This window comes from Xenia sp. Carnegie-2017, unplaced genomic scaffold, assembly GCF_021976095.1.
Source record: "Xenia sp. Carnegie-2017 unplaced genomic scaffold, XeniaSp_v1 HiC_scaffold_2, whole genome shotgun sequence".
Classification (NCBI taxonomy): Eukaryota; Metazoa; Cnidaria; class Anthozoa; order Malacalcyonacea; family Xeniidae; genus Xenia; species Xenia sp. Carnegie-2017.
In genome coordinates, this window is record NW_025813482.1 from 5,295,917 (window position 1) to 5,313,852 (window position 17,936).

General features: G+C 31.8%; 1 protein-coding gene across 1 annotated transcript; it reads right to left on the reverse strand.

Moving 5' to 3' along the window:
• Nucleotides 1-4: 4 nt before the first annotated feature.
• LOC124440517 (MAM and LDL-receptor class A domain-containing protein 1-like) lies at nucleotides 5-15,198 on the reverse strand. Its single transcript, XM_046990910.1, has 32 exons — nucleotides 15,077-15,198; nucleotides 13,707-13,835; nucleotides 13,301-13,536; nucleotides 12,781-12,931; nucleotides 12,377-12,505; nucleotides 11,969-12,204; nucleotides 11,448-11,598; nucleotides 11,043-11,171; nucleotides 10,634-10,869; nucleotides 10,117-10,267; nucleotides 9,717-9,845; nucleotides 9,308-9,543; nucleotides 8,788-8,938; nucleotides 8,383-8,511; nucleotides 7,974-8,209; nucleotides 7,452-7,602; nucleotides 7,047-7,175; nucleotides 6,640-6,875; nucleotides 6,120-6,270; nucleotides 5,798-5,848; nucleotides 5,722-5,748; nucleotides 5,315-5,550; nucleotides 4,797-4,947; nucleotides 4,394-4,522; nucleotides 4,076-4,311; nucleotides 3,302-3,449; nucleotides 3,054-3,185; nucleotides 2,163-2,413; nucleotides 1,374-1,679; nucleotides 995-1,196; nucleotides 500-694; nucleotides 5-361 (listed from the first exon to the last, which is right to left on the reverse strand). Exons 1-32 carry the CDS (start codon nucleotides 15,135-15,137, stop codon nucleotides 219-221), a joined length of 5,364 nt encoding a protein of 1,787 aa, XP_046846866.1. The 5' UTR covers nucleotides 15,138-15,198; the 3' UTR covers nucleotides 5-218.
• Between the last annotated feature and the right edge of the window lie 2,738 nt (nucleotides 15,199-17,936).

Below are 17,936 nucleotides of genomic sequence, written 5' to 3' on the forward strand. Positions count from 1 at the left end.
CGTGTTCCAGATATATTAATATATATTACAGAAAATACAGAAAATTCTGCAAATAATTCATATACTTCATAAATATTATTATTATTAACCAAAAAGCACAATTGTAATAGAAATAAATCACATTAATTTTGTTCAACGTTTTTTAATTGCAGTTTGATATTCGTCTTTGCTTAAAGTGTAGATCTTTTACCATTTAAAGTTATTCAAATTAAAGGAGTCTAAAGTCCAGTAATTTGTGTAATCCAGGAATAAAGATTAGCAACATGAGTGTAGACTCCGTAATATTTAGCGCAACCTCGTCCCCAGCTAGTGATACCAGTTAGATACCATGAACCATCACGGTGCTCACAGACCAGTGGACCTTTAAAGACAACGATATATTGTGTTTTACTAGTATTCCATGTCATTTTCAAATTAAGTTTGAAACGTTGCCGATAATGCAATGGTTTTTGTCAATTCCACAATGCAAATAGATTTATGTTGTTATGTACTTTCATACCTCCACTGTCTCCCGCACATGTGTCAACACCTCCATTGGCAAGTCCTGCACATAACATTCTATCTGTTATCTTGCTTTTGTAAATTCTTTTGCATTCTTCTATTGTCACAATGGGAACTTGAGCTTCTTGCAAGATCTTTGGTGTCGATCCTCCACTTCGAAGTTTTCCCCAACCAGTAATGTAACATCTTTGTCCTGTTTGCATAACACCAGTACATAGTAAGTGTATTAACTTGTGTGATTTCTATAGTATAGGTACGTTTTCTTGGGCAAAGAGACTTGAATTAAACTTTGAATTACTTGCATTCATATCTGTACTAACGTGGGTTTCAGAAAATCATTTTAATGGTTAAATGTTCAGTGAGGCGATAATATTTGTTCTATTTCTCACTTAGTATAAAACAGAGAGTTATGACACGCGACCATTAACAGTCAATTGAGCATTTTTGTAACTTGTCAAAGCAACAACTTTAAAGTATTATTTTCTTTTCTTACCTGTAAAATCGATTCCTGTATTTAGGCAGACGGGTTTTATTCTTGTTGTGAAACTAACTGATTTCTTCAGTTTAATAATTGCAATATCATAATCAAATGTTTTTTTTCTGTACTGAGGATGAATTGTGATTCCATTTATCATTATGTCCATGTCGTGTTCATGTCTTTCTCGAAAGTATGTGTTGTACTCCCCTAGTCTTACCTATAGACATAAAAACTGTCATAATTCATTGGTAAAGAGGACTGAATGCTTTCAAATATAGTATAAAATCGACATACTTCCAATTACTGAGTTATTATAAGCTGAGAAAAGCAGTTGTCCCGTGTCACATTACAATGAAAGTTCATAAATATTTATGCACCGTTGAAACAAAATCACCTTTACTCGACTCCAATCAGAAGCCTTGACACAATGAGCTGCTGTGACAATGTACTGATTGGATACCAAAGCACCACCGCAGGTCAAGAAGGTTTTTTTCACAAGAGCGACCTGCCATGGCCATTCACCCGGACGGGCGTTTTGGCCTCCGACGATCTTGGCTATGTCACTTAGACCTGGTCCTTTTTGTCCACATGATCCTGGTGGAAGTGTTGGCGTAGTTGGGCATTTGTTATAACTTAAAGAGATCTCATCCAAAGCAATGTCTCCTTGCCAACCATTTCCTCGCGTGGTGCTAAATATTATCTTAAGTAAAAAAGTTTTCAAACTATGGGAAAATTACAAGCACATTTAATTTGTTACTTTATAATTATTTTCGTGTTTCTAGTTGTAAGCAAACATAAAATGTTGTAGATGCGTATGTAAATAGCATTTTTCCTGGAACTTATCACAATATTTTCTGGGGAAAATTTATTTAAAACTTTTTTTATGGGAAGGTATTTTACACTTCATTAATAGGTAGATTTTGATGTGTTTCCAAGATCGAAAGATTTTCACTGCAATCAAATTTGACATTAGTTAGGGCCATCACTATAATCAAATTTTGTGCCACTAGCAAAACAAATAGGGAAATTTGCGTATGTATACAAATAATTAAAATTTATGCATCACCTGCTGAAGATTAAAAAGGATCCGTTTGTTGAGTTGCTCAAATTGGGAATTGAGTAGGACAGAAATGAGTTATTTGATTTGGTTCCATATCAAGTTTCAATGTTATAATTTACTTACAGAAGAGCTGTTTAGAAGATTTACGTCAATTTCTGCTCTTTTCCATTGGTTTCCTTGATTACCAGATTTCGTAAAAATCATTTGCCAATCACCCATGTTGTCATTATGAACATTTAGTTTTCCAATATCACTACCAAACATATGGTAGGAGAATGTTAAACACCACTGACCACTCTTGAGCTTTGGACTAACAAGATTTGCTTTATCACCCGGTTTTCTAGGGTTTGATGCTTCACTATAGATGTAGTAACCTGTAATATTTATAGCATGTTTAATTGACAATTTTTAAAAGAGATTGTATGTTTTATGAAGTATAAGGATATGCTCAAGCCGACGTTTGTCATTATCGACCGAGGATAAAACCTGAATGAAGTTGATACAAACTGTGGATTTTATTGTTTATGAAAATTTTCGTATTTAATACACGTTATTACGTCGCTCATTGTGCATGACAATCTCGTATGATTTAGCACGTAAATGCCTTGTAAATTTTACCTTGTAATAGTTACAACGCGAAGAAATATTAGATAAAGGTGTAATATTTGAAATGCTTACGTATAATAGAAACGTAGAACTCGTAATAAAACCGCTCACTTTCCAAGTGTTCTACCCCCTACTCGCATTCCCACATGCATTTTTATTTCCCTCTTGGTGTTCTACAAAACTTTTGTTGTTTCATTTAGGAAATTTTTAGTATATTTTGTAAAAATAACAACATCAAAATTGTTTTTGAGCCCATCAAAGCTCGCTACTTCAGCGAAAGCGATGCTTGCCATGTAATATTAACGCACTTTTTTAAAACAGAGAAGTTAGATCTGCGGAAGAATTTTTCAGTTTCAATGAATCTTATTTTTTAAGTCGAACTCGATTGTAAATTATTCGTCAACGTACCGTATCCAGACACGTCTGCTAAAGGTCCAGTATTGTCACTTGCTGTTTTTCCATTTTGCAATGTCCAATCAAATTCATCATTCTTTGCGTTTATAAATAAGCACATCGTACCATTGTCAAAATTGCATTGAACTATAAAACAATTAAAATTACACTATTTATACAGGCCTTTATAAGACTACTCATATTTTAAATTATTACATGCATAAATTAAGTTCATTTTTATGTAATTTTATCTTTTATCATACCTGTCTCTGCCAATGAGGTTGCCGGGTTTTTTGTTGTTGCTGTTGTTGGCTTAGGTGTTTTTGAAGAGCATCTGCCCGGTTTAAAACTAATTGCGTCAATAGCAATGTCGCCTTGGTAACTAAGGCCACGAACTCCTTCAAATTTTACCTATACGTAAAGAAGAGAATTGAATAATAGGCTTAAAGAGCTGCGACCTCTCCTTTTAATAATGGAAACTCTTATTGCCAGATTATCAACAAAACACTTAGTAAGTGACCAGTCTGCGAATCATGCAGTTAATAAATCATTCACACTGGCAAAAGAAACACAATTTTTAGTTGTAATCTTCATGAGTTGCAAAATGTAAATTATGTATTAACTTTTGGTTTAAACATAGATACAAAGTTGATGCTACTTACAACGCACGCAACAGCGTTTTCTCTGCACATGCAAGACATGCTGTTTTTTTGTAAATGTAGATCCGGATCCTTCTCAGGACTATACCAACCTGGACGATCTATATTTACAAGCATGTAACGATACTCCCGGGTTCAAACCATTTACTTTACATGCTGTATGCATAACTTTGCTATATTGTTTAAGATTATTATTTAAGTTTATCTCTTTTTTGAACACTCTGCTTGCAACATAGCTTGTATCATACCACCTTGTATCTTGCAACATATTTTATTATACTAGAACGCAAAATTCCAAACGCACTATTCTCCAACACACAATACCCAACATTGATTTTAAAAATATAGTTGTTGCACGTACAAAATCAATGTCCCTACCATATAACTTCCATTTAAATGAATGAATTGTTCCACAAACACCCAAATATCTTCTTGATTTCCTGATTGGTTAAAAATCATTTGACTACCAGCGTAAATCTTGAGAGAACCAATACTGCTGCCGTACATATGATAGGCAAACTTCATACATTGTTCACCATTTAAGTATGGTGTTAAAACAGTTGCTTTATCTCCATATTGACGCGGACTTGACGCTTCAATGTAGAGATAGTAACCTAAAACAGAAAGATTACGAATATTAATCTAAAACAGAAAGATTACGAATATTAATTAAGTAATAAAATAACTTTTTTATACCAGATCCACTTGCGTCATTGCTGGGACCTGTTTGCCAACTAGGTGTTGAACCTCTGTAAACTTTCCAATTGAATTCCCCCGCTCCATTACGAAAGTTGCAGATGTTTCCATTATCAAAACTGCAGTTTGCTAATGATGTAAAAAGACAAAAGACATTAGTAGAATATGTTTTTTATTGAAATGCATGTTTTTATTCTTCTCTTTTTCTAGCAAATTTATCAATAACTGAACTGATTTTTTGCATGTGACATTGGGTTATTTTAAATTCTAAATTTATATTATGGTTCTTATATCAGAGTAAAATAAGACAAAGCAATCCATTACACTGTGGCAAACAGTAATCTAAATTTATTCACTGTTTTCAAATAATGATTGGATTTCTATTTCTTAAGTTTTGCATTACCTGTTTGTACCAAAGAAGGTTTTGTCGGTGTTTGGGTCGATTGTATTGTTGGCTTTGGTGTTTTCAAAGAACATCTGCCTGGTGTAAAGCTGATTGCATCGATTGCAATGTCACCTTGGTAACTAAGACCACGAACACCTTCAAATTTTACCTGTGTAGAGAAAATAATATGAAATAAGTTTGAGAAGTGGGAATTGTTGTTTGTGTTAAGCTCACACTTGCTGATCAAAAAAACCCAAATACCATTTATTTATAGGTTCTGTTGCATTAGTTAGTTCAAATTCTACTCTTCGTCTAATCTTAAGTTGAAATTGTTCATAATCTGCCCTCTAGTTAGTACTTGTTCTACCTCTATGTAAACAGCAGCACTTTTATAAGATGTATTGTACGCCTTGACTTTATCATTATTATTAATATGTGCTTAAACTACTTTCTAAAAGTTTAATATTCTTAAAAGTAAAAGAAATAGCCATTAAAAATCCAGACCAAAGAACTTTTAATAATAAATTAAGATATACCATATAACTTCCATTCAGACGAATGAATTGTTCCACAAACACCCATTTGTTGCCTTGATTTCCTGATTTATTAAAAATCATTTGACTACCAGCGTAAATGTTGAGAGAACCAATACTTCTACCGTACATATGGTAGGCAAACTTCATACATTGTTCACCATTTAGGTATGGTGTTAAAACAGTTGCTTTATCTCCGTATTGACGTGGACTTGATGTTTCAATGTAGAGATAGTAACCTAAAACAGAAAGATTACAAATATCAATCGTACAGAATAAAATTAAATTTGTAGGACATAAATAAATTAAATGAATTTGTAAGCATTTATATGAGTTTCAGTTGGTAGTTATCGAGATGCGCAATTAAGTTGTGATGGAAAATGACTAAGTAATAAAATAAATTTTTATACCAGATCCACTTGTGTCATTGCTGGGACCTGTTTCCAACTAGGTGTTGAACCTCTGTAAACTTTCCAATTGAATTCCCCGCTCCATTACGAAAGTTGCAGATGTTTCCATTATCAAAACTGCAGTTTGCTAATGATGTAAAAGACAAATTCATTAGTAGAATATGTTTTTATTGAAATGTATGTTTTATTCTTCTCTTTTCTAACAAATTTATCAATAACTGAGCTGAATTTTTTGCATGTGATATTCGGTTTTTTTAAATTTAAAATTTATATTATGGTTCTTATATCGGAGTAAAATAAGACAAAGCAATCCATTACAATGTGGCAAACAGATATCAAAATTTATTTACTGTTTTCAAATAATCATTGGATTTCTATTTTCTTACGTTTTGCATTACCTGTTTGTACCAAAGAAGGTTTTGTCGGTGTTTGGGTCGATTGTAATGTCGGCTTTGGTGTTTTCAAAGAACATCTGCCTGGTGTAAAACTAATTGCATCGATTGCAATGTCACCTTGGTAACTAAGACCACGAACACCTTCAAATTTTACCTGTGTAGAGAAAATAATATGAAATAGGTTTGAGAAGTGGGAATTGTTGTTTGTGTTAAGCTCACACTTGCTGATCAAAAAAACCCAAATACTATTTATTTATAGGTTCTGTTGCATTAGTTAGTTCAAATTCTACTCTTCGTCTAATCTTAAGTTGAAATTGTTCATAACCTGCCTTCTAGTTAGTACTTGCTCTACCTCTATGTAAACAGCGGCACTTTTTATAAGATGTGTTGTACGCCTTGACTTTATGATTGTTATTAATATGTGCTTAAACTACTTTGTAAAAAGTTTAATATTCTTAAAAGTAAAAGGAAAAGTGCATTAAAAATCCAGACCAAGTACTTTTAAAAATAAATTAAAATCTACCATATAACTTCCATTCAGACGAATGAATTGTTCCACAAACACCCATTTGTTGCCTTGATTTCCTGATTTATTAAAAATCATTTGACTACCAGCGTAAATGTTGAGAGAACCAATACTTCTACCGTACATATGGTAGGCAAACTTCATACATTGTTCACCATTTAGGTATGGTGTTAAAACAGTTGCTTTATCTCCGTATTGACGTGGACTTGATGTTTCAATGTAGAGATAGTAACCTAAAACAGAAAGATTACGAATATTAATCGTACAGAATTAAATTAAATTTGTAGGACATGAATAAATTAAATGAATTTGTAAGCATTTATATGAGTTTATGTTGGTAGTTATCGAGATGCGCAATTAAGTTGTGATGGAAAATGACTAAGTGATAAAATAAATTTTTATACCATATCCACTAGTGTCATTGCTGGGACCTGTATTCCAACTAAGTGTAGAACCTCTGTAAACTGTCCAATTAAATGCCCCCGCTCCATAACGAAAGTTGCAGATATTTCCATTATCAAAACTGCAGTTTGCTAATAATTTAAAAAGACAAATTCATTAGTCAGAAATGTTTCTTTATTGAAATGTAGGTTTTCATTCTTCTCTTTTTCTAGCAAATTTATCAATAACTGAGCTGAATTTTTTGCATGTGATATTCGGTTTTTTTAAATTTAAAATTTATATTATGGTTCTTATATCAGAGTAAAATAAGAAAAAGCAATCCATTACAATGTGGCAAACAGATATCAAAATTTATTTACTGTTTTCAAATAATCATTGGGTTTCTATTTTCTTACGTTTTGCATTACCTGTTTGTGCCAAAGAAGGTTTTGTCGGTGTTTGGGTCGATTGTAATGTCGGCTTTGGTGTTTTCAAAGAACATCTGCCTGGTGTAAAACTAATTGCATCGATTGCAATGTCACCTTGGTAACTAAGACCACGAACACCTTCAAATTTTACCTGTGTAGAGAAAATAATATGAAATAGGTTTGAGAAGTGGGAATTGTTGTTTGTGTTAAGCTCACACTTGCTGATCAAAAAAAAACCCAAATACTATTTATTTATAGGTTCTGTTGCATTAGTTAGTTCAAATTCTACTCTTCGTCTAATCTTAAGTTGAAATTGTTCATAACCTGCCTTCTAGTTAGTACTTGCTCTACCTCTATGTAAACAGCGGCACTTTTTATAAGATGTGTTGTACGCCTTGACTTTATGATTGTTATTAATATGTGCTTAAACTACTTTGTAAAAAGTTTAATATTCTTAAAAGTAAAAGGAAAAGTGCATTAAAAATCCAGACCAAGTACTTTTAAAAATAAATTAAAATCTACCATATAACTTCCATTCAGACGAATGAATTGTTCCACAAACACCCATTTGTTGCCTTGATTTCCTGATTTATTAAAAATCATTTGACTACCAGCGTAAATGTTGAGAGAACCAATACTTCTACCGTACATATGGTAGGCAAACTTCATACATTGTTCACCATTTAGGTATGGTGTTAAAACAGTTGCTTTATCTCCGTATTGACGTGGACTTGATGTTTCAATGTAGAGATAGTAACCTAAAACAGAAAGATTACGAATATTAATCGTACAGAATTAAATTAAATTTGTAGGACATGAATAAATTAAATGAATTTGTAAGCATTTATATCAGTTTATGTTGGTAGTTATCGAGATGCGCAATTAAGTTGTGATGGAAAATGACTAAGTGATAAAATAAATTTTTTTATACCAAATCCACTAGTGTCATTGCTGGGACCTGTATTCCAACTAAGTGTAGAACCTCTGTAAACTGTCCAATTAAATGCCCCCGCTCCATAACGAAAGTTGCAGATATTTCCATTATCAAAACTGCAGTTTGCTAATAATTTAAAAAGACAAATTCATTAGTCAGAAATGTTTCTTTATTGAAATGTAGGTTTTCATTCTTCTCTTTTTCTAGCAAATTTATCAATAACTGAGCTGAATTTTTTGCATGTGATATTCGGTTTTTTTAAATTTAAAATTTATATTATGGTTCTTATATCGGAGTAAAATAAGACAAAGCAATCCATTACAATGTGGCAAACAGATATCAAAATTTATTTACTGTTTTCAATTAATCATTGGGTTTCTATTTTCTTACGTTTTGCATTACCTGTTTGTGCCAAAGAAGGTTTTGTCGGTGTTTGGGTCGATTGTAATGTCGGCTTTGGTGTTTTCAAAGAACATCTGCCTGGTGTAAAACTAATTGCATCGATTGCAATGTCACCTTGGTAACTAAGACCGCGAACACCTTCAAATTTTACCTGTGTAGAGAAAATAATATGAAATAGGTTTGAGAAGTGGGAATCGTTGTTTGTGTTAAGCTCACACTTGCTGATCAAAAAAACCCAAATACTATTTATTTATAGGTTCTGTTGCATTAGTTAGTTCAAATTCTACTCTTCGTCTAATCTTAAGTTGAAATTGTTCATAACCTGCCTTCTAGTTAGTACTTGCTCTACCTCTATGTAAACAGCGGCACTTTTTATAAGATGTGTTGTACGCCTTGACTTTATGATTGTTATTAATATGTGCTTAAACTACTTTGTAAAAAGTTTAATATTCTTAAAAGTAAAAGGAAAAGTGCATTAAAAATCCAGACCAAGTACTTTTAAAAATAAATTAAAATCTACCATATAACTTCCATTCAGACGAATGAATTGTTCCACAAACACCCATTTGTTGCCTTGATTTCCTGATTTATTAAAAATCATTTGACTACCAGCGTAAATGTTGAGAGAACCAATACTTCTACCGTACATATGGTAGGCAAACTTCATACATTGTTCACCATTTAGGTATGGTGTTAAAACAGTTGCTTTATCTCCGTATTGACGTGGACTTGATGTTTCAATGTAGAGATAGTAACCTAAAACAGAAAGATTACGAATATTAATCGTACAGAATTAAATTAAATTTGTAGGACATGAATAAATTAAATGAATTTGTAAGCATTTATATGAGTTTATGTTGGTAGTTATCGAGATGCGCAATTAAGTTGTGATGGAAAATGACTAAGTGATAAAATAAATTTTTTTATACCATATCCACTAGTGTCATTGCTGGGACCTGTATTCCAACTAAGTGTAGAACCTCTGTAAACTGTCCAATTAAATGCCCCCGCTCCATAACGAAAGTTGCAGATATTTCCATTATCAAAACTGCAGTTTGCTAATAATGTAAAAAGACAAATTCATTAGTCAGAAATGTTTTTTTATTGAAATGTAGGTTTTCATTCTTCTCTTTTCTAACAAATTTATCAATAACTGAGCTGAATTTTTGCATGTGATATTCGGTTTTTAAATTTTAAATTTATATTATGGTTCTTATATCGGAGTAAAATAAGACAAAGCAATCCATTACACTGTGGCAAACAGATATCTAAATTTATTTACTGTTTTCAAATAATCATTGGATTTCTATTTCTTACGTTTTGCATTACCTGTTTGTGCCAAAGAGGGTTTTGTCGGTGTTTGGGTCGATTGTAATGTCGGCTTTGGTGTTTTCAAAGAACATCTGCCTGGTGTAAAACTAATTGCATCGATTGCAATGTCACCTTGGTAACTAAGACCACGAACACCTTCAAATTTTACCTGTGTAGAAAAATAATATGAAATAGGTTTGAGAAGTGGGAATTGTTGTTTGTGTTAATCTCACACTTGCTGATCAAAAAAACCCAAATACTATTTATTTATAGGTTCTGTTGCATTAGTTAGTTCAAATTCTACTCTTCGTCTAATCTTAAGTTGAAATTGTTCATAACCTGCCTTCTAGTTAGTACTTGTTCTACCTCTATGTAAACAGCAGCACTTTTATAAGATGTATTGTACGCCTTGACTTTATCATTATTATTAATATGTGCTTAAACTACTTTGTAAAAGTTTAATATTCTTAAAAGTAAAAGGAAAAGTGCATTAAAAATCCAGACCAAGAACTTTTAAAAATAAATTAAAATCTACCATATAACTTCCATTCAGACGAATGAATTGTTCCACAAACACCCATTTGTTGCCTTGATTTCCTGATTTCTTAAAAATCATTTGACTACCAGCGTAAATGTTGAGAGAACCAATACTTCTACCGTACATATGGTAGGCAAACTTCATACATTGTTCACCATTTAGGTATGGTGTTAAAACAGTTGCTTTATCTCCGTATTGACGTGGACTTGATGTTTCAATGTAGAGATAGTAACCTAAAACAGAAAGATTACGAATATTAATCGTACAGAATTAAATTAAATTTGTAGGACATGAATAAATTAAATGAATTTGTAAGCATTTATATGAGTTTATGTTGGTAGTTATCGAGATGCGCAATTAAGTTGTGATGGAAAATGACTAAGTGATAAAATAAATTTTTTTATACCATATCCACTAGTGTCATTGCTGGGACCTGTATTCCAACTAAGTGTAGAACCTCTGTAAACTGTCCAATTAAATGCCCCCGCTCCATAACGAAAGTTGCAGATATTTCCATTATCAAAACTGCAGTTTGCTAATAATGTAAAAAGACAAATTCATTAGTCAGAAATGTTTTTTTATTGAAATGTAGGTTTTCATTCTTCTCTTTTTCTAACAAATTTATCAATAACTGAGCTGAATTTTTTATCATGTGATATTCGGTTTTTTTAAATTTTAAATTTATATTATGGTTCTTATATCGGAGTAAAATAAGACAAAGCAATCCATTACACTGTGGCAAACAGTAATCTAAATTTATTCACTGTTTTCAAATAATCATTGGATTTCTATTTCTTAAGTTTTGCATTACCTGTTTGTACGAAAGAGGGTTTTGTCGGTGTTTGGGTCGATTGTATTGTTGGCTTTGGTGTTTTCAAAGAACATCTGCCTGGTGTAAAACTGATTGCATCGATTGCAATGTCACCTTGGTAACTAAGACCACGAACACCTTCAAATTTTACCTGTGTAGAGAAAATAATATGAAATAGGTTTGAGAAGTGGGAATTGTTGTTTGTGTTAAGCTCACACTTGCTGATCAAAAAAACCCAAATACCACTTATTTATAGGTTCTGTTGCATTAGTTAGTTCAAATTCTACTCTTCGTTTAATCTTAAGTTGAAATTGTTCATAACCTGCCTTCTAGTTAGTACTTGTTCTACCTCTATGTAAACAGCAGCACTTTTTATAAGATGTATTGTACGCCTTGACTTTATCATTATTATTAATATGTGCTTAAACTACTTTGTAAAAAGTTTAATATTCTTAAAAGTAAAAGGAAAAGTGCATTAAAAATCCAGACCAAAGAACTTTTAATAACAAATTAAGATATACCATATAACTTCCATTCAGACGAATGAATTGTTCCACAAACACCCATGTGTTGCCTTGATTTCCTGATTTCTTAAAAATCATTTGACTACCAGCGTAAATGTTGAGAGAACCAATACTTCTACCGTACATATGGTAGGCAAACTTCATACATTGTTCACCATTTAGGTATGGTGTTAAAACAGTTGCTTTATCTCCGTATTGACGTGGACTTGATGTTTCAATGTAGAGATAGTAACCTAAAACAGAAAGATTACAAATATCAATCGTACAGAATAAAATTAAATTTGTAGGACATAAATAAATTAAATGAATTTGTAAGCATTTATATGAGTTTCAGTTGGTAGTTATTGAGATGCGCAATTAAGTTGTGATGGAGAATGACTAAGTAATAAAATAACTTTTTTATACCAGATCCACTTGCGTCATTGCTGGGACCTGTTTGCCAACTAGGTGTTGAACCTCTGTAAACTTTCCAATTGAATTCCCCCGCTCCATTACGAAAGTTGCAGATGTTTCCATTATCAAAACTGCAGTTTGCTAATGATGTAAAAAGACAAAAGACATTAGTAGAATATGTTTTTTATTGAAATGCATGTTTTTATTCTTCTCTTTTTCTAACAAATTTATCAATAACTCAGCTGAGTTTTTGCATGTGATATTCGGTTTTTTGAAATTTAGAATTTATATTATGGTTCTTATATCAGAGTAAAATAAGACAAAGCAATCCATTACAATGTGGCAAACAGATATCAAAATTTATTTACTGTTTTCAATTAATCATTGGATTTCTATTTTCTTACGTTTTGCATTACCTGTTTGTGCCAAAGAAGGTTTTGTCGTTGTTTGGGTCGATTGTAATGTCGGCTTTGGTGTTTTCAAAGAACATCCGCCTGGTGTAAAACTAATTGCATCGATTGCAATGTCACCTTGGTAACTAAGACCACGAACACCTTCAAATTTTACCTGTGTAGAGAAAATAATATGAAATAGGTTTGAGAAGTGGGAATTGTTGTTTGTGTTAATCTCACACTTGCTGATCAAAAAAACCCAAATACTATTTATTTATAGGTTCTGTTGCATTAGTTAGTTCAAATTCTACTCTTCGTCTAATCTTAAGTTGAAATTGTTCATAACCTGCCTTCTAGTTAGTACTTGTTCAACCTCTATGTAAACAGCGGCACTTTTTATAAGATGTGTTGTACGCCTTGACTTTATGATTGTTATTAATATGTGCTTAAACTAGTCTCTAAAAAGCTTGACATTCTTAAAATTAAAAGGAAAAGTGCATTAAAAATCCAGACCAAGTACTTTTAAAAATAAATTAAAATCTACCATATAACTTCCATTCAGACGAATGAATTGTTCCACAAACACCCATTTGTTGCCTTGATTTCCTGATTTCTTAAAAATCATTTGACTACCAGCGTAAATGTTGAGAGAACCAATACTGCTGCCGTACATATGATAGGCAAACTTCATACATTGTTCACCATATAAGTATGGTGTTAAAACAGTTGCTTTATCTCCATATTGACGCGGACTTGATGTTTCGAGGTAGAGATAGTAACCTAGATTTGAATAATTATTGAATATTAGTCGTGTTAAAATAATTTAAAAAACGATAGACTATGTAATAGAAAATTAAAGCTTAAAATATCTCGAAAATTCAATCACTCAACAGCATAAAGTTGAAAGAAACTTAATAATGCTATTGTATTAAAATATTGAGTATGTAAACCTGATCCACTTGTATCTTTACTGGGGCCTGTTCCATAGCTAGGTGTTGAACCTTTTTTAACTGTCCAATTAAAGTTTCCAGGGCCATGTTGAAAGTTGCAGATGTTTCTTTTGTCAAAGTTGCAATTTGCTGAAATTTTGACCGGCAATTACAAGAACTGTTAAATGTTGATTTCGTTATCAAACCTACATCCGGTCTTAAAGTTAAAAGTATTTCCACCAGTTGCTAATTGTATTTATTGTAGAAAGAACCCAATCATTTGATTAACAAAATTTTTGATCAGAGTAATTTAGGATTCCTCATAACTGCGTGTGCTACTCAGATTTGTTTGAAATTTACTTGGTCAACGTCCTATCTACACCCAGCATGGGGCTATTCTGGTGCCACTCACGCGACTTCAAGCAGGAACACAAATACTTCCTCATTTTGCAAACAATTTGCTCCATTGTATACAATTTTGTACGTAAGCTTATGTAACATGCAGTACCTGATTACGTATAGTAATTTCTATCTCACCAAGAAATTATGATTCTTATGAAATTCTGTCAAAGTACGCAGTATTTATCTTTAGTCTATTTTCAGTCGTTTAGTTGTTAGCTGTTTGTTGTTTTTTTTTCTTTAATTGTTCAGCATTATATTACTTTTAAATTATATTGTCTTTTTGCATAGAAAGTTTCTTTCTGCAGTGCATTTTAAATGATTAAGTTTGGTACAAATTTATTGCGAGGGCAGTATTTTTAACTTCTTTCTCCCAAAAAGCCTTCCAAAACAACCTGGCCATTCACAATCAAATTGATTAATTGGTCTTCGCCCTCTGTAGGAAAGAACCATTTTGAGATATTAAAAACTGCTAAATAATTTTAAATTTAAATTTTGTAAAGAAAGTAGTATGACTCGACCCTATATGCTTTGAAGAGAAAATCGTGACACAGTAGCTACATATTACTTTTCACCATCATTGTAAACATAAATGAAGAAATAAGTGTTTTTTGAACTTGAGGCAATGGGGAATGTTTAAACGTAATTTTTTCAATAAAAATGTTAAAACAATGAAAAAGCATAGAACGAGGAAAAACCTTCTTTGTCTTGGCAACAACGGAAGTTTGAGTAAAAAACACTATTTCCTGATCAATAAAGGTAAAATTTGATTTTAGCTCAAAATACCATTGACTTTTTTTCAAAGTTGCAGAAATTTGAATTTTCTAAATGTTGCAAGCTAAGTTATAAACACAGTTTTTCTTTTGTAAAGTAAACATTAGTGAAATAGATAAAAATGTGGGGCTGAAGTTTTTTTATTTCCTCGATTTTATATTATTAATACAAAACAATATAGTCATATTATATTTCAAATAAAATGTAAAAATACATACCTTGAATTTGTATCAAATATTTTATCAAAAGTAGACACACCAGGAGAGTTACTTGTGCCATGGTGCAGCTTGAAATGGTGCAATCATATTAATTGAGTAAAAACATATGCATTACACTGCTCTTTAATACTCTTATGATAAACTTATGAGCCTCATGTGAGATCTGTAAGATCCAACATGCGTTTATCGCACGTTTAGAAATGTGTCAGCTGAACTCTACATAAGAACTATGTTGCCATTGTTGAGTTGAGCAACTGTTACTCTGTCTGCACAATACAGAAAATGTAAATTAAGGAAGAAATACTTAACGAAAAGTTATTTTATTTTTTTGAATTTACTATAAACAGCAAAACTTCTCTTTTCGTTTCTTTGAACACAAAAGTCATTATTCAATAAACAATAAAAGTTAACAACTGGCAAAAAATATTCAAACGAATAAATTTGTAAATAAACGGTTTGTGCAAATCTTTATTCTTTAATTGTTACTTTCCGTTTGTGAAATATAAAAAAAACTACACGAAATATTTAGTTTTTGGACTCTTCAATCATTGTGACGTCAGTAAGTAATTAGAGTAAAAGGACTGGGGTGAGAGCTTAATCAGTGAAGAAGTTAATTTGTGCACCTAAAAATGAAAGCCATAAGCCACAACAAAATCAAGCCAAAAGTTCCATTTACGCACGCAATGCGGTAGGCAAATTTAAAAAGCATGTATAGTCATACTGTATAGTCATGCATGTATAGTCATCAACAAAACCATTATTACAAAATAGCAAAAACAATTAGACTAGCTATAATTATTTGATATAAATATCCTGCTGTTTTCCAGTTAAAGCAAAACAAAGTGAAACAGCAAGGTTGTCATGTTTAAAAGCAAATACAATACTTGACAATTCTATTTTTGATTTTCAATTCATGGTCATTGCACGCAATGCGAAAACTTTTATTTGTTATGTAGACGACAAACTTAAACAATTGCCTTAGACGATTTTGATTTAGACTAAAAAAGTCTTTGAAATGTTAATTAACGTCTCCTTGATAGCATCATCAACATTAAGGTAATGCAAAAGTAGCTGAGCTACGTTCACCAGAATCACCACATATTTAGACAATCCTATTTTTCCAACACTTACAGCAAACAAACATTTTTTGTGACAATCAAGTGATCTTTAATTTTATGTTTACGTAGGTGTTTGCCAACAGCAGGATCTCTAACATGCTTATTCACATGTTTGTACAGATTTTGGCATATATGGCAGACTTATCAGCAATATAACCTTGGTCACACTTCACAGCTCAAAAATGCTAAGTAAATGCTTTCGGTTCATTGATCAACTCTAGTTTCATTCCTGGCCTTTTGTTTTCAAAAACTTTGCAGCTTGCAAAATCAGGATAGATTTTATTCAGCTTTTTTTGAAATCTAGACTATGTTTACATGATTTTACCATTGAAATGAAATAAAATGTTGTACATGCAGCAATACGTCAAAACATCAACTGCAAGAAATCATGTCTAACATAAAAATATTGCTTTGGTAAACATATTGCTGCATGCTATGTCATCAGTACGTACACGGGAAACTGTTTGCGTTATAATTCGTAATTGCTGATGAGAAATATGCTATTACATTTAGATTAGTTAAAATTTAAGAAAAATAGCATATCACTCGTTGCTGCTTCTTAATAATATCATTTGAAAAAGAAAAATAGAAAAGCTATGTGTTAGCCATTCTATATCTTTGTAGTGAAATGTAAAATTATGTATGGAAAAATTTCATTCTGTTAGTTGAGAATTGCTCACTTGATATTTCATAATTTTATTTTAGACTGCTAAATTGAGGTTACCAAACTAATGTCATTTCTTCAATTCGAGTTTAATTTATCCTAGTTCAATTTACGCTCATTATCAACAACAAACTAAGCACAAGTTATTCTGTCTGCAATACTTTTAAATGACTTCCTGAATTTCTGTGCAGTCATGCAAAATGGGAATTTGAACTTCCTGCTAGACCTAATGATTGACCCCTCCTATGCCCCATTTGTAATTATCCCTTTCCAACAGTGTTGATTTTTTCCTTTTCGTAAAATAAGTTCAAAATTAGTAAGGCCGGAGAATTAGTCCCCATGCAATGAGGTATTTTGAATGCTTAGAGATATGCCTACTTCTATGGCCATCATTTTCTTTTTTATATTTTATTGTATCTCAAAGACAGCGGCATGAATAGCTTATAGTGACTGCTACTAATAGCAAGCACGCTACTTTGGTTTATATGAGAAAAAATTCTACAAAACTGAACTTCAGTATTTAAATTTTGAGACAAGATTATTCATTCCTTTAGAAATCTACTGCTTTTTCAATGACATACACCATAATATTTTCATAACAATTGCAATGGGCTTTGGAGTTTTGCGTACAAAATTATTCAGTTTTAACAAACTCTTTCTAAAAAGCCGTTTTCATTCGAAAATTTATATTTGTAATTATAAATTATGACATTGTCCTTAATGATAGCATTTATAGTGCTACGTGGCACATTAAAAATTCATAGCTAGACTAAAAGTTACAAATGATGAGAGACAACATGTTTGTCCAAAAAAACAGGGTGAAAAATACCAAATGAAAAAAACAAGAAATATAGTAAATGCATGCATGTGACGCAAGGTTAAACATGTTTTACACATTTCTTGATATCTTCCAAAGAAAGTCGATCAACAATTCATTTTTATTCCATGTATGATGAGCCGTATATATTAGCTCTATTCGCTTTCAATCAAAGCTCAAAGTATTTAAAGCAGCATCAAAAGTTACTGCTAGAAACATTAAGTAACAATTATCGGAGGTCACAAAGGTTGGGCACATAAT